The 22,767-nt window shown below is 39.4% G+C and overlaps 2 protein-coding genes across 2 annotated transcripts in view; one reads left to right on the top strand and one right to left on the bottom strand.

Moving 5' to 3' along the window:
* Positions 1–2,534: 2,534 nt before the first annotated feature.
* tmem165 (transmembrane protein 165) lies at positions 2,535–12,051 on the top strand. The gene is made up of 6 exons (XM_053613571.1): positions 2,535–2,957; positions 4,680–4,905; positions 7,535–7,710; positions 7,855–8,040; positions 10,419–10,524; positions 10,620–12,051. The coding sequence occupies exons 1-6, from the start codon at positions 2,820–2,822 to the stop codon at positions 10,694–10,696; spliced, it is 909 nt and encodes a 302-aa protein (XP_053469546.1). The 5' UTR covers positions 2,535–2,819; the 3' UTR covers positions 10,697–12,051.
* Positions 12,052–12,270: 219 nt separating this feature from the next.
* The window catches only part of clocka (clock circadian regulator a), a 61,432-nt gene continuing 50,935 nt past the window's right edge, over positions 12,271–22,767 (bottom strand). Inside the window, exons 20-23 of the mRNA XM_053613569.1 lie at positions 22,249–22,488; positions 20,433–20,611; positions 18,962–19,214; positions 12,271–18,045 (exon numbers count right to left, since the gene is read on the bottom strand). Of these exons, the coding sequence (XP_053469544.1) occupies positions 17,800–18,045; positions 18,962–19,214; positions 20,433–20,611; positions 22,249–22,488 (918 nt within the window). The 3' untranslated portion in view covers positions 12,271–17,799. The remainder of the gene's footprint in view (positions 18,046–18,961; positions 19,215–20,432; positions 20,612–22,248; positions 22,489–22,767) is intronic.

The following is a 22,767-nucleotide window of genomic DNA, read 5'->3' as shown; positions in this document are numbered from 1 at the left end:
AATAGCTCCAGATACCAGTCAATTTTGCTGCAAAAACTTAAGGGTTCTACTAAGACACTTGAGATGAAGAGGAATTTCACCTTTCAGCATGACAACAACCCAAAACAAACCTTCAGATCAACAAAGGGATGGCTTCACCAAAACAAGTTTTTGAAAATCAAGGTTTTGAAATGGCCTAGCCAGAGTACAGATCTGAATCCAATCAAAGATCTGTGTGTGGTGACCTGAAGACGGCTGTGCACAGGAGATGCCCAGCTAATCTGTTAGAATGCTTTTGCAAGAAAGAATGGCAAAATATTTAAGTCAAGAAGTGCCAAACTGATCGACTCTTACCCAAAAAGATTGAATGCTATGATAAAATCTACAGGTGTAATATTCTTTGGTGTCTACTAAAGAATGTAGTAAAAATGTTTTCATGCTTAGCACAAAGCGGCTCAACGAGATACTCAATTAACTCGGGATTGGTGTAAGAATGTTTATTTTCCAGCAGATGTCAGTATAGAGCTGCGTGTCGAACGTTTCGATGCTCTAAAAGCACAGGGTCCCAGCCCTGGTCCTGGAGTTACCTCCTGTCCTACATATTTTAGTCTTTTCTATTGAAAAAAAAATAAATAAATAAAAAATAATTAAAAAAAACACATTCAATGTTCATTTCAATTTGAAATCTTTTGATAAAATAATATTTAACAGGGTATATTCTGTGACTAATTGTGAAAGTTACTTCTTTAATTTAGTTAGTAATAAAATATTTGTTACATTGATTCCATATATTCCAATATCTTACAATATATGACAGAAGGGGGAGTAGTATTGCCTCTGCAAATAGATCTAATATGTTTACTATTATGTTTTCTAATATCTACAGCTTCTAAAGGAATAGGAGCTATAAAATGTTTTGTGGATTGGGGCGTCTGAGAAATTTCTAAACAGTGACCCTACTCTTCCAGGGATGGCTCTCATTACTTTTTCAAACTCCTTGTACCTGATGTATTTACCAAAATGGTTCAGAAACTCTGTGTATATAACCCATACTATGTCCTTTTCAAACCAATCTTTTAGGATTTTTTTTATCTCTATTATTCCAAATGGTGTATTTGTAAGTTGAGAAGTTATGTTTGTAGGTTAAGGTCCAAATAAGAAGTGCTTGTCTATGAAAGTTTGACAATTTCATTGGTAGTTTTCCCACATAAGAGTTGCATTTCAGTAAAAATTCTAGTGCACCAACCTTTTAAATTAGGGAAAATATTCCTCAATTAACCTTGTTTTGTTTTGTTTTGGGGGTTGTTTTTTTGTTTGTTTTGTTTTTTTAGATACTTTTGTATCCGTTTTATCTTTTTATTTTTATTTTATTAGATTGTCAGGGAACCAGGGTGATGCTAACTTCTGGGTTGGCCTACAAAAATAAGTCATCCCTGCAGCAGTCTATTGGACCTTTTTACATAGGATTTACCCAGTGAAACATTACTTTGTAAAATTACAGGTGATATTGATTTTAATTGCATTTTTTGTGAATTCTAGTTGCGTTGAAACTGTGGTTCATTTGTTTATGCATTGTTTAAGCATTTATTATGCTTATGATTTTATTACAAAGTATATTGATGGCCAATTTGTGTTGTTATGGAAACATTTATTATTTGGTCTTTTGGAGAACTGTAGAGACAAGTGCAGACAGGTTTATATAATACATTTTATTCTTTTAATGGAAAAAATCCATATTCACAAATGTAAGTTTTCCTGTAAAAAAATAAAAATAAAAAAACAAACAAAACAAAACAAACAAAAAAAAAACAACAACACAAAAAACAAACAAAAGAAACCCATCCTGTTTTATGTCTTTCAAGAAAGAAATGGAACATTATATTGACTCAATGTGATTCTATATGAAGCAAAAAGCAGTTAAAACTTTGAAATTTTGTCAACTTTTCTGTATCTTTATGTAGATCTACATTAAGCCCCCTCTAATGTGCAATTGTTTGTTACATCTACAATTCTGTTAATAATAAATAAATAAATAAATACTATTGGACCTATTATCCACACTTCCTTTTTAGAACCCGGAAGTAAATACAATCATGGCTGCTATAATCTTATTTAAAGTCCGAGATGTTTTAGTGGATTTATTTGTTTGTTTGTTTGTTTGTAATTCCCAAAGCGAATCAGCAAAACATTTTATCTCAAAGCAAAAATAAGGTTAAATTAGGTTTCGAAGCTGTCTCTCTGGGTTTATGGATTTATTTTATTTTTTATATTTGTATTAATGCCAAGGTATCAAAAATACAAATACATAGCAAAATGGGGGGAAAAAAATTACATACAATGAAATGATAATGAAAGCAAAGCATCATTTATACATATATGCATATACATACAAAACAGAAAACTTTACTGAAATAAATTTAAAAGGTGAAACAAGTTTATTGTCTTAAGAGCTTTAAGATTCTTAGATGATGAAATGTTTTGGATGTACTGTTGGACCTCTCTTCTAAAAATTTGGGTTTATGGATTATGTAGTGTTCCTGATTTGCTGAATGCCGCTCCTGTGTCATTATTTATAGGCAGATCTTTTTAGCCAATCACTGAATGGGATTTTCATGACGTGTCCCTAGGACGTGTGGGTCGTCTTCCAAATGGACCAATCAGAGTTAGCGGACAGCTAGCAAGTTTGTTCGAGTGAGGACAGCAGTGTCTTGAACACGAACCGAGCTAGCGAGTTAGCCGGCTAGATTACACACACGTACATATAGTTTACACGATTTTATTCATTTGTTTTCTAGCACAGACTTAGTGTAATATTATTGCTACGATTGTCAATATTTAAAATGCCTCGTCGGGCCGCTTCTCGGCCTGCTGAGGCGAAGTTGTTGTTTGTGTTTTTGGTGTTAAGTGTACTGAGTACTGAAAGAGTCTCAGGCATTCAGGAGGAGAACAAATTACCTGAAGTGCAGCAGCCCGCTGAGGTAACCATATGTATTTAACATTGAATCCACGTCTGTACATTTGTTCCGGTTGGTTTCCTGGCTAGTTCGGTTTTCACTATAGAGTGTAAACTTTGCTGGTAGCTATGAGGCTGAGATGTGTTTCCTGTATGTGAAATAAATTAGCCGGCTAGCTGTCTACCTACATTCACATAGGCCGAGCTGCTCCTTTAACTTCTGTTTCCTTCTCATATTTCATCTTCTTATCCCTTTTCTTTTCTTTTTTTAAGTCAATGTTTATTTTCGGTGTATTTTATTAACATTATCTACCTCTTTGCACATTGTATACAACTAGGCATATTATATTTGTTTATTTATGGGAGCCATTAAAGATTTCTTCTATATCTTAATCCTCCACCTACAGAAACCCCTAAAAACCCTGTGGATTCAAGAGTTTGTGTTAGCAGTACTTCCTTGTTCATATTAAATAGTTCAAAGTTGAAAAGGTTCAAACTTTTCCCTGCATAAATCATTGAGATTTGAATGAAACCCATTTTCAAGTGACCAGCCATAACATTAAAACCACTGACAGGTGAAGTGAATAACATTTTGCACCTGTAAAGGGGTGGGATATATTAGGCAGGAAGTGAACAGTCAGTTCTCGAAGTTGATGTGTTGGAAGCAGGAAAACTGGTCAAGAGTAAGGATCTGAGTGACTTTGACAAGGGTTAAATTGTGATGGCTGGATGACCGGGTTAGAACATCTCCAAAACAGCAGGTCTTGTGGGGTGTTTTCGGTATGCAGTGGTTTGTACCTACCGAAAGTGGTAAAAGGAAGAACAACCGGTGACCAGGTCAGGGGCTCTTAAGGCTCGTTGATGAAGGTGGGGATTGAAGGCTAACCCGTCTGGGCCGATCCCATAGAAGAGCTACTGTAGCACAAATGGAGGGCCATGGAGCAATGGAAGAAGGTGGCCTGGTCTGAAGAATCATGTTTTCTTTTACATCGTGTGGACAGTTGGGTGCAGGTGTGTGAATTACCTGGGGAAGAGATGGCACCAGGATGCACTATGGGAAGACTGCAAGCTGGCAGAGGCAGTGTGATGCTCTGGGTAATGTTCTGCTGGGAAAGCTGGGGTCCTGACATTCATGTGGTTGTTACTTTGACATGTACCACCTACCTAAACATTGTTGCAGACCGAGTACACTCCTTCATGGTAACGGTAGTCTTTAATTACAGTGTCCTCTTTCAGCAGCATAATGCTCCCTACTACACTGCAAAAATTGTTCAGGACCGGTTTGAGGAACATGACACTGAGTTCAAGGTGTTGACTCGGCGTCCAAATTCCCCAGATTTCAATCTGATCGTGCGTCTGTGGGATGTGCTGGACAACCAAGTCCGATCCATGGAGGTCCCAACTCACAACTTACTGGACTTAAAGGATCTGCTGCTAATGTCTTGGTGCCAGATACCACAGCACACATACCACACACACACATACCACACCTTCAAGGTCTTGTGGAGTCCATGCCTCCACAGGTCAGAGCTGTTTTGTGGGCACAAGGGGGACCTACACAATATTGGGCAGGTGGTTTGAATGTTATGGCTGAACGGTGCAGCAAGTTTGCGTGTATGTCTGTAATCTACTCTCTCGTCCCAAAATAAAGGGGTTTGCTAATATTCCTGCAAATATTCCTTACCATTTTGTAATGTGCACTGATTTCTAATGAAATATATTCATAACAACAATTGTCTCTGTACAGAAAGTTCCGACCGGCCAACCTGCAGTTCCAGCCATCAGTCCCAATGAGCCTAGTAAAGGCAACCTGGGATTTATCCATGCGTTTGTGGCAGCGATTTCGGTCATCATCGTCTCCGAGCTGGGAGATAAGACTTTCTTCATTGCAGCCATCATGGCCATGCGCTATAACCGTCTCACTGTCTTAGCAGGGGCCATGCTGGCTCTGGGTCTCATGACCTGCCTGTCAGGTAGCGTAACATCAAGGATTTCTCTGTTCTTATGTGAATTGTGACTTTGAGTTTGAGCAGTAGGCTTGGGTAGTCCACACACTGCAAATTCGTCAGACTCTCTTCTGCAAAATTTGATTGAATCCAACTAAAAATTTAAGTACACGACCTAGATAGAACTCATTGCTACTGTCCTGTAAACATATTCCAGCTATGGCACAAACATTCCTGATTTGTTGGAAATTGGCTGAACTATTACTGACAAAGTGTAAAGTAAATGAAGAAGTTGGACTGGCTTGTGATTACAAAAAGGTAGTGACCTTTTACTTTTTCATGAATTTGATCCATGTCACTCACAAGCACTTGTCAAATGTGGTTTTGTTTGGGTTTTTTATTACTATTATTTAAAAAAAAAAAAATTTTTAGATATAATATCCAAGTACTGCTTTCATCCTAAACTAGATTACGTACACTGCATGGGCATTTTGTTTTTTAGCCTCAGGAAAAAAAAAAACATTTCCTTAAACCATACATTTGCTTACAGTTTAGCTCATAATGTAATAATGGGTGAAATATGAAATGAATAATAACAGCATTGTTTTATTTATTCAGTATCGTTCCCAAGCACATGGTTACTTTACAAATTCAGTCATCAAGATACGCAAATGACGTGCACAGAACACAAGGGTATTAGTGTACCATGACACTCAGTCAAATAATAATCAAATAAGGCTGTATAAGCACTGCAAACCATGGGAATACCAAACCTAATACGCATAACGTAAAAGGAGAGACTATGCTGATGGAATGTGATGAGTAGGCTAGACTGCAGCAGAGAGAGGGTGATATGATGGGGGAGCGGGGGGAGTAGTAGAGGTTTGTTGAATTTACGTGCCATAACGCTGAATGATGTTCCACTCAGGACTTAAAAGTAAGCATGGTTAGAAACTTTGAGAGTATGAAGGATGTATGTGCAAATACAAGTTGTCTGAAAAGTCAGGAACCAATGGGAGTTAAACTACATATAAGTGGTTTTATGTAATGTATGCATTATGTATTTATACTTTAACATTAGATCAAAGGGTCAAGGTTATGGCTGGGTGATATAACGCAAATATCATATCACGACACTCGAGGACATTTCTACGATACACGATGCTTATAATATGTAATTTAGCTAACAAACTGTCCGCAAAACAGTAAAATAACCAAAAAAAAGGTTAAACTGAGATTGACGATACTTTGCTTCAGTGCCTACAAAGAATATTACGTTTCAATAAATTACGTAAAATCAACGGCATCCATTACCATTTAATTTGTAATTATTAAAAACATAAAAAAATACATCATCATACCGACGATATCTCAGAAAATTGTACTGCATAATCATTTATCGTGATATCGATATTATATCGCCCAGAGGTAGTGCTTCTTGGTACTGTCATTGGTTCCTGACTTTTTTGAACACTCTGTAGATTAATTTATTCAGATACTGAAGACAATCCAAACGCTAAAATGAGCTACAGTTTTAAATGAAAGCAGCACCGGATACTTGTTCTCCTGCCTGGTGCAGAATCTCTACAGTGTCAGTCTCGCACAATAATATTCTCCCGCCAGTTTTATTAGATCGTATCGATGTCTGATCCCATTACATTTTCTGACATGAAAATATAAGGCCTTTTTCCAGAGGTGTGCTGAATTATTTTTTTCTTTTATTATTAACTTCTAAAGAGAGAGAAGAAAAGTCAGACTGGTGAGGGAGCGACTGTTCATATCTGCTATAACGTGAGACACCTTTCATTTTTAAAATGGCCGCTGTTAGCTTCACATCAGGCCTCGTCACAACACTCCAACCTAGATTATTTTCCTCTAACAGCACATCATGTCATGCTTTATTCCTTAAACTCTCATTTGTTGCATTACCGGATAAAAAAAACAACAGAAATGACCATTCGATTCAGTTTTATTTGTATAGCGCTTTTAACAATGGACATTGCCACATCACAAAGAAGCTTTACAGAAATATATCAATTCAGTATATAAATGTTAAACTTAAGTTTATCCCTAATGAGCAAGCCAAAGGCGACAATGGTGAGGAAAAGCGCTCTGAGACAATATGAGGAAGAAACCTTGAGAGGAACCAGACTGAAAAGGGAACCCATATTTATCTGGGTAACACCAAATAGTGTGTGTTTATAAATCATTTCTCTTCTATTACTGTGTACTACATGCTCAAAAAGTGCTGACTGCGTAAACAGGAAATTCATTACAGTTGAAGTTATCAGCTGTTCACTGATGGAGACTTGAGTGCAAAACTGTTCATATCAATTGCATTCTTAAGCCATCTTTATGGTTTTTAAATGTTAAGTTTTTAACCATTAGCCCTTAAACTCTCTTGTTATTTTTTTTTTTTTTTGGAGGAAAATGTAATTGTTGCTTATATAATTGCATTTTATTTTCTGTCAAATGATTCATAAATTGATACTTTGTGGCATCAGCAGTCTGTTACATTGGATTCATGGGCACGAGAGTGTACAGTGCGTGTAATTATCTGATCGGGTTCGTACCGTATGTTTGTAGGGGCTGCAGACTGAAATAATACGACAGCGGTGCGTCTAACGTGAATTTTCGATCTGTGTCCTGCCATTAGTCCTCTTTGGTTATGCCACCACTATTATCCCACGGATCTACACCTACTACATCTCCACAGCGCTGTTTGCCATCTTCGGCGTGAGGATGTTGAGAGAGGGGCTGAGGATGAGCGCTGATGAAGGCCAGGAGGAACTTGAAGAGGTTCAGGCTGAGATTAAGAAGAAAGACGAGGAGGTGAGTGAACTGGCTGAACACAGTGACGTTCTAACGTTTGAACTGAAACCGATCATATTGATTTGACCTTCTTGAATGAGAGCGATTGTTTTTAATCATCTTACCTGAGCTTTGTTTGATTGCTTGGCTGGTGTTTACTTCCAGCTTCAGCGTTATAAACTGGCCAACGGGGCTCCTGATGTAGAGGTGGGGACAGCGGGGGCCATGTTGCCTCAGAGGAAGTGGCACAATTGTATCTCGCCCATCTTCATCCAGGCACTCACACTCACTTTCCTTGCTGAGTGGGGTGACCGCTCTCAGCTCGCCACCATCGTTCTGGCTGCACGGGAGGTCAGTGATCATACACACACGCACACACTCCCACTCAGACCTACTGTGTACATAAGGTTTGGAGGCAAAAAATTAAATATATAGAACAGTACATAAGAGACGTGTTGGTTATGTAATTTTTTTCTCAGATAATCATTAGTTCCTTTAGGAATTAAGAAGTCAAATCAAATAAAATTGTGGTGCGGAGGCATTTTCACATTTCAACATTGGAGTACGCTGTTATGAGTTATCACTCAAAATGCAATAAAATTGTCGGATAAGCCAGTTGACTTGTGAATGTGGAATGGTTCCCACTTGTGCAGGTGTTTCGAACTTTTCGGTGTTAACTGATACCCCGGAAGCCCCGCCCCTTCACTCTATCTCACATCATCTCCTCTCATCTCACGCACCACCCTCGCTTTCTGTCGAGCAATCTGAAGAAAGTTTTAAGTTTGTTAATGTAAAATAAAATCTATCCGTGCATGTTTTGAATTAGCTAACATTAGACAAGTTGATTGATTCATCCATTCAGAACAGTTCCAGAGACTTGGAGCTGTTCCTTTAGCTTGTGGTGGTTGATTTATTAAAAAAAAAATTAATAATTTGTGACCCATTTGTAGTTACAGTAAAGTTCAGTGTAGCAACTGCACAGATGTTACTTGTTCCAGCACCGGTATTATACACTACAGTCTAAAAAGAAAATGTTTCCTGCACAGTCATGTGTTTATCTCATCAAATGATCAACTTATGCAAACCATATTCACATAATGCAAGTGTGCTGATCCTGGCTTTCACACATGACCACTAAATATAGAGAAATCAATAAGTAATTCCACATTAGATTCCAGTCTAATAATGGATAATGATCATAAATCAGTCTTGTGGAAACCATTTTCACAATGCAAATGTGCTGATCTGATCATTAGAAGTAAATTAACAGTATTTAACCATTTAAGTCACTTTTCCACTGCACGGTACGACTCGACTCGGCTCGCTTTACTTTTCTGAGCTTGCTTTTCCACTGCAGTTTAGTGCCGCCTCAACGCAGGTGCCATCTTCCACTCACCTTCACACAGGAATAATGTTCTATTATTGAAGCCCTGTACAAATACAGTCAGGCCGTGTTCCAAACGCTTTTCCTGTTCACTGAACATGGACCCTATTAAGGATGTAAAATAACGGCGGTCTAGACCCTATGTAGTACTCGATGTGACCAAGTTAGATTCAGCCGTGACAGGAGTGACTTCAATAAACACCTGTTTGGAGATCGGTAACAAGTGAGATCTCCAAGATGAAAACCTTTGTTGTAATTTTATCTGTAATGAGATAAATACATTCATAATTTTCAATTAATAGAATATTACCGTACGCAAATTATGTATTAAATAACTAATTTATCCAGGCCCAATACAGAACTACTCTTTAAGGAAAATTCTCTACTCCTTCAGTGCGTGGCTCACATTTAGTATCGGCTCAGCTCGCTTGGAACCTCAACCAAGGTGGAACTAAAAAAAGTACCAGATACTATCCACAATGGAAAGCCCCCAAAAAGCGACCCGATTCCAGTCGAGTCATACCATGCAGTGGAAAAGTGGCATTATTGTTAATTTATGACTGAGGGTGTAGGCCTGTTACGATAGCTACTTTTGTTGGACGATGTGTTGTCCCAGAAATAATTGTGATCAATGATTGTCATTTTAAGACAATTTTACACCACTGATATAATAATATAATAGCATAATGCAAGTACACACTTTCAAAGAGCATTGAACTCTTAATTCTTAAGAATATCCAGACGTTGACATTGGAATGTCAAAAAAGTTTTTGTCTTCTGACGAAAATATCCACAATTTTATTGTGACTAAAATGTCGTCGGATGTTAGTCACCAGCATTCTAGTTGAGGAAAGAATGCAAAAATGAAACCAAATCTTCACACATTTTATATATTCACTTAAACGTGTGAAAACCTGATCTCCTGAGATAATATTACAATGAGTTCACTACTGTAATACAGTATAGTGAATTCTTTATGCTTTAGTTCTTCATTGTCTGTTTTTGTGTGTCGTTATGGCAACAGTGTATTCACAGCATGAATTACCGTTCTACCTAGCATCTTAAGTTCAACTTGTGCATTTGTGTCATTTTGTTTGTTGTGTACATGTTTGATTTTATTAGTTCTAAAATGCTAGATGTCAGGATTCCTGTATTGTAGGTTTGGAAGTGTTGCATAGCAGTGAGAACCCTGCATCAAGCACACATTCCTGTAAATACAGGTCTTTATCTCTTGCCTGTAGAAGCAGTGCACATGATATGATTTGGAGCAGTGAAGGGGGGGGGAGTAGACAGAAACAGTGTCTATATCTATCTGGGTGATTTTCTCAATACCAAATTGCTTCAGGATCCATTTGGCGTGGCGGTGGGTGGAACTCTGGGACATTGTCTCTGCACAGGCCTGGCTGTGGTTGGTGGAAGGATGGTGGCTCAGAAAATATCAGTCAGGACTGGTAAGATTTGTCTTACAGAGCAATTTAATCCATGCAGTGTTCATTAACAGTAAAAGACCACTGCAAACATAATGCCTGTTTCTCTCTCTCCACAGTTACAATCATCGGCGGAATCGTGTTTCTCGCTTTTGCTTTCTCTGCCCTCTTCATCAAGCCGGATACTGGATTCTGATAAGAGGACATACTTTCTGGGCTCAATCTGTAAATACCAGCTCCGAAGTGCTGTATTCACAAAGATGGACTATACGTAAAGGCCGCCATTAAAGGGTGGTACGTGTACGTGTGTGTGAAAGCAAAGTGTTACTGTTTAAGACCCTGTCACAGACCATTGGATTTTATTGTGGTTAGGTTTTTCTTCTTCTCTTCTCACTTAATTATGCGATGTGTGTCCTTTTAATAGCGGTTTAATTTCCTTTACTTCTATCCCCTATAAATTCATTGTATCTTCTTTCATACGGTTTTCTCTTCCCATCACGCCCATAAACCTACAGTCAGTGTGCATGAGCTGGTCAGGCTGTTTGAATGTTTGGAATGCAATGTGTGTGCATTCAGTTCACAGCCTTACAATGCAACTCGGTAATAAGCACAAGCAAGGAGCAAGTGCCCAGTTTTAGAGAAGTAATTATGTACATCACTGTGTCCTTTCACTCATGGGATGATGCCTGTTTGTAGTAAAATGCAGTAAGTAGTCTTGCAAGCCCAACTGCTAAGCTCAGGTTAGAGAGCGTGCTACGTTTCGACAATAAACGCAGCCAAGAACCACCTACTTTTGTTGACTAAGTAAAACCATTTAATAAGGTTTAGACTGTATTCCTTTACTCTGTTGGTCTGTTCGAGTTTGTATTCCTACTGGAACAAAAGCAGGGAAGTGTGGAAGTTGGTCAGCATTCATGATCCTGAACGTTGTGGCCTGAGAAGTGTACAAAAGTGTCAGATGCTCTGTATCTCAAGGCTATCCCATACGGACTGGTGCTCCTACTTCAGCGCAAAATCTAAAGAGGCAAAGTGACTCTGTTTAGGGCCAGAAAATGACTTGTTTAATTTATGTCTGAAGAATTTCTTTTAATCAATGTCAATGAGTCCTGTACTTCAGCTGCATCCCCCCTCCCATAGCTAAGCTCTCTTAAGAGACCAGCAGAATTTTTTTTTTTAAATAAATATATATATTTGATCATTTATTCAGTACTCCACTTTAAAGAAAATGAACAGCTGATCTAGGAAAAATTAGTTTTACTCATCTTTAGAGCATTGATTTCTCCCCCCCCCCCCATGTCAAAGTACTGTAGAACTGTCAGGGAAGACATTGCTGGGTTTTGTACGGTTTAAGGTGACATCTTTGTCAATATTTGACTGGATTTATTCATCTGTGAAGGGCAAGTAAATTCACTATTCATTGTGCAGAGGAGTTGACTGTAAAAATTCCTGTAAATAATAAATTAAACTATAAGTATGGCTTTTTATGCCTGTAGCTGTCTTGATACTGGAAGCAATACAAGTGGAAAAATTTGCTGAAGGGCTTTAACTGAAGCAGTGTTTTACAATGATTCATTTTCACTTCATATAGATATGACTCAGGGTGATGACTAACATTATGTGCATACAGTCTTCTTGAATTTAGCGTACAGAACTGAATGTCTGTATATTAATGTGGACAAAAATAAAAGGCTATGGAGGAAAATTTGTTGAACAGATCCCACGCAAAATGAACATTACCACTGCCCTCACCGTTTTAGGATTAGTCACACATCAGATATCAAGTGTTTTATTTACCAAAAATAGCAGAACATTTAGACAACACATGTTGGTGTGAGATTTTATTTATATAATGTTTTTAAAATATGTTTATTTTCAAAATTGAATAAGGAGAGCAAACTGTACCATTTGCTTCAAAAAACCTGTGTTCTGGTTTTGTTAGCATGGCCCATCAAATGAACCCATTACAGCACCTTTTTACAAAGCACAGCCTTCATCCACCCCACTGAGCTCAAGTCATGTTGTGGAATATAATCAACTGAAAAAAAAAAAAAAATTCAAACCTAAAATGCACTGAAAGGATTTAATTAAGCCCGTCCCACCCCTTAAACCATATACTGACCAGGTTGATTTCATGAGCCAACCAGAAGTGTTCTGCAAATTATAAAAAAAAAAATAAAGTCACACAAACAAGAAAACACTGAGGGACATCTAGAACCTTCAGTGAGCATGGTGAAACTACAGAACATTAATTCATTAACCAGCTCTGGTTTCTGTTAGGGTTTCAAGTACTTCAAGGACTAGCAAAACCTTAAAAAAAAAAAAATTAACAGCTCTTTGGATACATACAAAAATGACTTCACACCATCTGACAAATTTGAAATTATACCGAATGCCAGAAAAACATTACAGGACATGTGGTTTTACGTAAAGAACATGTACGGTGGCTGACTCATGAAAGATGCATGGAGATCATGATATTTCAAGTGTTCACTTGTGAGAGAGACAGAGACATTAAGTGATGTGGGCCTGACTGTCCGAAATTAGGTGGAGGCAGCCATGTTTAGTATTCACCTAATACTACAGCCTAAATCACACACGCGCACACACACAGCCTCCTGTTCATACCAGACATTAACTCATCATCGCTGTCCTTGACGACTAGCAATCAGATTCCAAGGAAACCAGTCCTCGCTGTTTTACTCTCCTCCCCCCACATAAATGTCTACAAAAGGAGCGATCGGATGCCAATGTGTGTAATTAGTGTTGCCGGTTAAATAAATAAAGCGAGAGGCAAGCAGCAACTTTCATCCTCCCTGACTGGTGAAGCCTATATTGGAATAAAGAAAGTGATAAACTAGCAGGACTTGGCCAATAGTCCTATGCTTTTGCAGTTAATAGTAATGTGGAATATAGAGACATGTTCTACAGCAAGCGGCACACCAATTCTCCGAGAGGTACCCACAAATGAAGATATGAGACACTGGAGACAGTGCCCGTGAGACGCCTTTTTACCAAGATGCCCTTAGTGTTCACAAATTTCACTTCATGGTCAGTTAGGTGGGTTTTTACTGTTGACTAATTGTTTTTTGTTTGTTTGTTTTTTCTTTGGGGGGGGGGGTGCTTTAAATGTCTGACTACATTATTAACACTAGTGAAATAAAAGTGAGAATCACGATTTAAAAATCAGCCACTATGTTGATATCAAGGCCATACTTAAAAATCTTTAATTCAGCAGTATTTTGAATTCTGTTATATTATGTAGCTCACATCACGCTCATTCACAACAGACTGAGGGAGGAGCAGCTCAGGCCCGAGCCCCACAGCATCATGGAAACAAAACAATTCAATCTGGTTCTCTAGTGTGTCAAAGTTTGTTTAAGTCCTTTGTCAAACATTATCCTATAAACTCAGCAATAATTTACTGTTCCCTTTCTTAACACATGCATACTTACAGAGATTATATCTCTCCTATACTCATTCTCTTCAAACTCTTTCCAGTGGTCTGGCTATATATTTTCATCAGGTTATACGTTGCTCCTAAATTATATTTGTTTATGATAAGCTACAATTAAGCTTATATATGTGGGTTTGAAAAGTAAAAGTGACACGGTCTTACATTCATTCTGTGAAAAGTACTGCCACTCAAGTGTTCCTCAGCCATGAGGTCATCTCTCTGAGAACTGAAAAAAATAAATGGTTTAAAAATAGTACTAAATCCTGAACATGTGCTAAAAACTGGCAACAAGTTCAATATAAACTAGTATACACCAAACATTTACTGTTGATGGTGTATAAGAATTGAATTCACCTTTAAATCAAAAATACATTCTATTCAGCTTATACAATGAAAGCCAGCTTATATTGCGTTATATCCTTTATGTACTGCACCCAGTGAGGTTTTTTTTTTGTATTGTAGCACTAGACAATGATAGAATTTTGTAAAATATAGTCTCAACAGTTGTTGTTGGTGGACTTGGACATTTGGACAAGCTGTCCAATTCATTTGGGTTCACTCGCAGTGACTAACACATTAATAGACGTCCTTGGAGAGACTGTGATATTCAGATGGCGAGCGCTAGAAGAGCTGTGCTACCGGACGGATACTGCAACGTGAACGTGTGATTGGACCAGCACTCTGAACAGCTGGAGGCAGAAAGATCCTGAGAAAGTGGACCATGGGACCAGTTCTGTGCTGCCATGCTGAGGTCTCGTATGAATTCTCTCAACCCGTTTCTACTTGAACTACCCTGAAAAAAATTGTCCTTTTTTATTTTGTAAGATAAAGTCATGCACACCAAAAGGTAAACGTTATCATTTATATAAAACATATGTCACACAGGACATCAGTAAGATCACTTCACTACAAGACAAGACAGAAATTAGTGACTACACTACATGGCAAAAGTTTGTAGACACCTGTCACACCCATCTGTGCTTGTTGAACATCCCATTCCATATTTAGTCCCCCTTTACTGTTATAATAACCTCCACTCTTCTGGGAAGGCTTTCCACTAGATTTTGGGCCGTGGCTGTGGGGATTTGTGATCATTCAACTACAAGAGCATTAGTGAGGACAGGTACTGATGGTGAGGAGGTCTCGGGTGCATTCGGTGTTCCAGTTCGTCCCCAAGATATTCAGTGGTGTTCGGTGGCAGGACACTCGAGTTCTTTCAGTCCAACCTTAACACACCATGTCTTCATGGAGCTCGCTTTGTGCACAAGATCATAGTCATGCTGGAACAGGTTTGGGCCTCTTAGTTCCAGTTAAGACAAATCTTAAATGCTACAGCATATAAAGAAATCCTATACAACTGTGTGCTTCCAACTTTATGGCAACAGTTTGGGGAAGAACCCCATATGGGGTAATGATCAGGTGTCCACACACTTTTGGCCATATAGTGTATCTAAGTGCTATCATTTCTTTAAAGAACTCTAAGGTTGAATAAAATTTAGGGTTCCTGAAATGGTGATTGTCCACATTTTAAATGATACCTAAGCAAGGTCATAACCTTCCTAAAAATTAATGCTAGTTTAACGTACAAGCACGAGAAGAGAAATAATAAAGCCTCCACTCCAGAATCATAATTCATGAAGGACTGGTTTTCCAACACTTCATTCATCCTCAGTAAACACTTTATCCTGGTCTGGCTCACTGTGGATCTGGAGCCTATCACAGGAACACTGGGAATGGGAAGAACACACACACGCGCGCGCACGCGCGCACACACACACACAAAGGGGTAATCAGAGTATGCAGTCCACCTACTAGCGAGTTTTCTGGAGGTGGGAGGAAACTGAAAAACCCAAAGGAAACCCACAGGGAGAACACGCCAACGTCCACACTGACAGTAAACCAAGCTCAGGATCGAACTGGTGACCTAGAGCTGTGAGGTCGCAACCCTAAACACCATGCAACAATTTTACGTTACATAACTTTTTCCTAGTATTTTACAAAACTACAAAATTTACATGAGGTGTCGTATCTTATTAACCAAAGCAAACAATAAGTCCATAACAAACCACAGACTGATTAGTCCAGAGACGTCTTCTATACATTACTGCTACTACTGTAACTGGGAAACACTACTGGAGAAGCAAGTAAAATGTTTTTCCCCCCCGTTCTTCCATTTCATTACAGACACTTCGACTAATTAAGACCTTGCCTAGGTTTAAAGTTCCACAGAGCCCGAAATTTAAAGTGCTATTCAAACATAAGTGCTAATGTTTTCTTTTTTGGGACAATTATGAGTGTACAAGATGGTACCACATACAAGATTATCATCACAGTCATCAACGAGGTCCGAAGATAATACACCATACATTCCTGATTTCTCTACAAGTAGCTGTATCGTGGTAGCGGACTCCGTTTTTGCTTATCGCATGACCGAAATCTAAGAAAATCAAAAAACAACAACAAAAACTATTAAACCTGTGCAAATATAGGATCGTGTGCGAAGATTTACTATCGACAACGAGGTTTGGTTTGGTAAGGCTAAATTTCATGTTGGTTAAAATTACAGTGATATAGTTATTCTATCATAGCTTACATATTACTGTAAAAATGAATATAGCTTAAATCATGGCTTGGCACTGTGTGTGGGGATTTTTATATTTATTTTTTTAAATATAATATACAGTATGTGGCCATGAAACATTAATATATGCTTATGCAACTCACTCATCCTGTATAAACATCTAAACTGACATCTGACACCTGAGTATGTCATGCTCAACTTTCCTGAAAGCTCCTGATTAACGCTGCATTAAAAGCATTAAATACTCCACATTTATCATAATATATTATGTATCTAAATCTCCATCTGAATCCAAAGCCTGCTCTCTCTGATATATACAAATGTAAAAGATCTATACAGTTTAGAGATTAATAAATGCATCTTGGTTACATGTAAAAACAGGAGAAACCCATAAAGATATTGGTAGTAGTATTATGAAAATATCAAGGTGTCATTTTAAACAAACTATGACACACAAAGCAGAACCAGCACTGCCCGCTTTGTAGACACAAACACACACACCCCCACGGCAAAGAATGAATCCGTGAAGGCCTCAGCCATTAAGTGTTTTTTCTTTTTTCCTTTGAATACTAGATAAAAAGTATATTCAAAGCTACAAATAACCAACTACACTCTTTTTTATCGTGTCATGCATCAATATAAAATATTAGTTTCTCTTTGTTTTGTCTGTATATTTACATATTCATTTACAGGTGTACTATACAATAAAAGCTGAATCCACATGATGATCTTAAAAATATTTTCTGACCAATAATTACTTTTTTTTTTTTTTTTTTTTACACAGAAAACACAAAGACGAAAAGAAGGTGTGTGAGAACAGGGAAGGGAGGAGAAGAGAAAAGAGAACAAATGGATGGAGTGCCATTTATTCTATAGGACTTCTCTGAAGTCTTGAATTGTCGTCTCCAGCCCACAATACTGGAGCGTTCTATATAAATTAATATGCGAATGTGTGAATGAAAGACGGCCCACCTCGCGACTCGCCTCACCTCTTATCTTGACACGGGTGCTGAAAAATAAAACCAAGGGTTGGTTCCCTTGCTAGCTTACTAACCACTCAGCAAGTGTGGGCTATACTTCCAGAATTCAGTGCAAGCATCCAGAACTTGGTGAGGGATGACACGTAGGGCGCAGAGACACAACAGCACCTTTTGCTTTGCGCCAAATACCAGGTACAGTTTGAATACTGCTAATACTCCTCTTTAATCGCCCTGCACGGCAGAGGTCAGATTCGGTCCTCGCCACACCATTGGCTGTTGCCGGGTTACTGAGGCGGGGCATTGGAGCGGTCCGACATGCTGTCTTGCCTATGGGAAGTCAGTTGCTGCTGTTGTTGCTGCTGAAGCTGCTGCTGATGTTGCTGCTGGAGTTGTTGCTGATGTTGCTGTTGGAGTTGCTGCTGCTGCACCTGCTGCTGTGTGGTTGTAGTGAAGGCGTTCTGCTGCTGCAGAGGGAACGCTGCCTGGAGGATCAGCTGCGCTGACTGATTCCCATGAAGAAGACGAGGTGCCTAAATGGGACGAGTTTTAGATAGAAAATACCAAGACATTAAACACCATCATCTGGATTTTATTTCAAGTACAGTGCAAACGTTTGCATCGCTCCTGCTGCGTTCGAAGAGAAGTTGCAACTTGTACAGCCTGTAAAAGCCACCGAAAACACCCCCTCAACTTGAAATTTCAACTCGTCAACTTGGGGTAGTTTCCTCAACTACAAGTTCCTACCCTGTTTACGGTGAGTGGTTAGCGTACAGTGTAACGTAGCTCTTTTTTACTATGTAAGGCAGTAGTGGCTTAGCAGCTAAGGCTCTGGGTTACTGATCGGAAGGTCGGGGGTTCAAGCCCCAGCACTGCCAAGCTGCCACTGTTGGGTCCTTGAGCAAGGCCCTTAACCCTCTCTGCTCCAAGTTCGCTGTATCATGGCTGACCCTGCACTCTGACCGCAACTTCCTAACATACTGGGGTATGCAAAGAAAAGAATTTCACTGTGCTGTGACCAATAAAGACTCATCATTGTCATTATAAATTAGTTTATAGCAGTACTGACTTAAGATCACTTCATATACAGACACATTACCATACTAATCACTGTTTTGAGAAGGTAATCATCAACATTAGAGATATCACCATCATTAGCAGGCTAAGTTCTTTCTAACGGCGCACGCTGTTGTCTGCTGTGCCGCAATCTCACTCTAAAATGATGCATGGACATTTAAAGTTCACTATTGTAGAACAGAACCAATAGGCACTCAGACCTAGAACTGTAAAAGTGCAATTAAAGCTTTTTAGGAGCTATATGTGCCAGGACAGGGCAAACTAAAGACGTCCATGGGTTCCGTAAAGATCTAACTGTGTCTCACTGTGTGTATAAACGTAAAGATATTTTTTCCCCATTCTACATCCACTCTGTTTTTTTTTAATACTCACCTGGAGGAACTGAGTCTGGCTAAGTGGAGTCTGGTTTTGGCTCTGTGGTTGCGTGCCAACCTGCGTCTGGCCCTGCTGCTCCTGTAAGGCCGTGGGTGCTTGCTGTCCAATGCTGATGGTCTGATTTTGAGTCTGCTGAGGGGCAAACGGTGTCACCACCTGACCCATGAACATGGTGGTGGGCACCATGACGGCACCACAGGCCATAGGTCCCGTCACCAACTTAGTAAGTAGCTGAGGGGCTGCTGGGAATCTAGAGGGAAGAAAGAGAGAGGGGAGAGAAACTCAGACTGTTGTGTGTACATTTTACACCCGAAATAGTACAGCTGAAACTGACCAAAAGCTGGAAGGAGTCCAAGTTAAATGTGTTTATGGTGAATTCTGTGTTATGCGTTTAGAGATTGTGGTGCTAATTTGTTGGCCAGAGCTGCATTTTCGTTACTTCTGAGCCATGTTGACGTTACAGGGAGACATTGCTAGTGCAGTTACAATGCTGTTTAATAGGAGGGTGGAGGGGGTGGAAATTAAACTCTCAGACCTAAGGGGTAATGATCAGGTTCTGTTAGCAGCTCCTAAAAAGTAAGAGTTTCTTTTCTCATTTGCCATTTTCCAGCGACATTCAAGGTCAGATGAGAAATGAGAATCCAATGATGAGTAATGAGAAATCCAATGTAGAAGTTTGTGGAGAACAATGCAGCAATACAAAACACTTGTGCTGAGGTACAGCAGAGATCGTTAGTGATCTACGAGATAACCAGCACAATCGTTGGTGGTATTAGCATGACAGTTGAAGCTTTGGAACCTGAGCAATGTGTACAGATGATGAGGTGAGAGACCTGGACAGAGTAAAGGATTAAAGCGCTGCTGCATTGCTTTCTTTAGGTAGAGATGACGCGAGAACTGAGTCACACTGGCACTGCTATCGGCATGTAATCGTGGGTAATGTAGGAAACTGTTCGCATAAGTTTGATTAAGAATTGAATCAAAATAAAGCCTGGACACATCTGACCACCACATGTTAATTATAAGGGTTAGTATGCAATTCACTCCTTTAATCGGCCCACACTTAGTCTTCTGGAGTGAAACGCGTAAATTCTTTTATTTCTAATCTGGGGAAACATACTGAACTCATTTCCAACAGCGTCAAGTCTAATCCTTCGTGTTACTTAAACAGTATGCCAGAAATACCCTGTTTGGATCAATTTCCAAATGTAATCAGTTCATCTACCGGTTACGATGATAATTCCATCTAAATCCTACAAACATTCGACCACACGTTCTTCAGATATCGCGCTTACGAGAATCTCAGCCAGACACGCTGGACGATAAAGCACGTCTTATGAGATTACACTTCGCATGTCAACTGGCCTTTTTGGCCAGTATACACAGGATATTTTATTTAAGTACTGTATTCAGAGCAAATTGTGAAGTTCAACCTGTGTGTAAAGTAGTCTGCAGAATAGGGTGGTACCGTATCTGTCGGTCCTGAGAGAACGTGGCGACCGCGGTTCCACTCGGACTGCTCTGGGCTAAACTGGTGGAGATCTGCACCACATTGGCCTGGCCAGGCTGCGAAATCATCATGGTGTTGTAGAGAGACGCAGGCAGGCCTCCCTGAGGAGACTGCAGCGTGTGGGACGACCTCTGGGACTGAAGCAAGGAATCAGAAACAGACTCTTCAGGATACACAAGTACACCGGAGTTTATTTGATCCATAATAATACAGTTAATAAAGTTACCCGTATCAGCTTACACTGGCTCGGTTAATATCGTCTACTTTGTTTTGCCCTTTATAGCCGATACTTCAGTAAATTATACTGAAAAATGATGTATTCAAGTTTAAAAGTAGTTTTTATAGTGGAAAAAAATAATTGAAGTAAAAAGAATCCATAATCCAGAAACCAAACTTTGTATACGAGAATGCTGATGTCAAGGCTTTGGAAATTCTGCTTACAAAACAGCTTTTCAAAGTGCAACCTTGTCTTTTTTTTTTCTCCCCCCCCACCTCCCAAATCTGACATATGAGGGCTGGTGCATACATACACAGAAATAGATTTAAGTGCTTGTGTCTGCTTTTTTTTTTTTTATTACAGAATTCTCAAAATATATACAAACTAGTAGCGTTATCTGAAGCACCGTGACCCTGACCAGACAGTGGATCATTATGTTTCCATATTTAACCGCCGCAAACATCATATAAACACATCCCTTAGTTTGTTTAATCACAATTTTATAGGTGACCGGCTGCTATAGTAAGAAACAAGATTAGCCAATCGGAATCATGCATTTTTGCAGGTTTCTGTCAAAGCTACTAGCCAGCTAATTATACTCTGAGCTCAGGAAACATCGAAATCACGGCCACTGAATTAGAGAAGAAAAGGTACTACAAGATAAAAAAATCTAATTTCTCCAATTATTAGCATCTTATGTCAATCATTTTCAGTGGAACTGTCAAAGATTTGTCATGGCAACATTATTTATATGGCGAGATTGCTTGAGCACATCGAGCTCATCGATATACGTGTGACGTGATGGTTTTATTCAGTATATTTAGTCTCCGCACCAAAATGAACTTCTTGTTATGCCACAGCATAGCGCCACAAGTTTGTGTTAATTAACGTGACCTTTCTTTGTCTAGCGAGCTTCATACGTGACAGCACACTCTGTGAAAACACACCTTCTGCATCTTCCCCAGATTTTCTCCCTAATGTAGCCTTGGTCGATTCCCACCCACTGGTTAGGTCTCCCTTACGCTAAGACTGGGGAGAATGATTCCATCACATGCTGCCTCCGAGACACATGAAGCCAGCCAACTGCATCTTTTTGCTGCGTCACAGATAGGAGGAAAGCGCTATCCATTCCCTTCCACATGCATGAGCTCACAGATACCCATATATGGCCAGTATTGCTGTGATTGGCATGGGAGAGAGAGGCAGACATTGTGCCATCTCTCCCACCCTGAAAGCATGGCTACTTTTGCTCACTTGACTCCCAGTCATGGAGTCAACAATGTGGCGTCTTTGGGATTCAAACTCGCAATCTCCATGGCATAGGGCAAACACTTTTCTGGAGGCCTTGCAAGCTTTCTTGGATTAAATGTATTCGTATTCAGTTACATCAATTCAAATACAGACATGTTTGTGTGTGTATGACCTTAAAAAAAATAAATAAATCGGTACTCATCGTCGAAATCTGATGTTCGTTTAATGTCTTGGAAATGCCATGCTACTAACTTCTATAACTAATTGGAATTTAAATGCCATTGCTTCATGTGTATGGTGTCTCACCTGTGCATGTGTGCCACTTTGCTCTCGGAGAATGCTCTGCTGCTGAGGTTGACCTGGCTGGCTCTGCTGAGTGACAGAGTGCTGTGTGCCCGTATGTGCTGATGCCAGGTTGCCTTGTAAGATTCCTGCAGGCACCACCAGCCCCTGCATGGTCAGAGCCGTGCCTGGCTGCACAGAGGAACCCTGCGCCAACTGCACCGAGCCAAGGTTTAGACTACCGCCACCTTGCTGCAGGAACATCTACACACAAACACACGTGTTAATATCCTCCCATTGACAATTATTAATGGCACTAATTTAATTAGGTTTAACTATACTACACCTAAACCCAAGCATAACCTCAATAACCAAAAGATCTGTTTAGCTCTTCCAAAAAAAAAAAAAAAAAAAAAAAAAGCGCCAGCCAAATGTACCCACATGGTCAAAACTGTCAGATATTCCTTTCCTTTTGGGGATATTTGGTCCCCACCAAGATATAAAAACATGCCCACACCCAACCGCAATACATGTTTAAATGAG

Source organism: Ictalurus furcatus, chromosome 25 (genome assembly GCF_023375685.1).
Source record: "Ictalurus furcatus strain D&B chromosome 25, Billie_1.0, whole genome shotgun sequence".
In the NCBI taxonomy this organism is placed as follows: Eukaryota; Metazoa; Chordata; class Actinopteri; order Siluriformes; family Ictaluridae; genus Ictalurus; species Ictalurus furcatus.
Note: the sequence above shows the minus strand (reverse complement) of the source record. Positions and strands in the feature narration are given on the sequence as shown.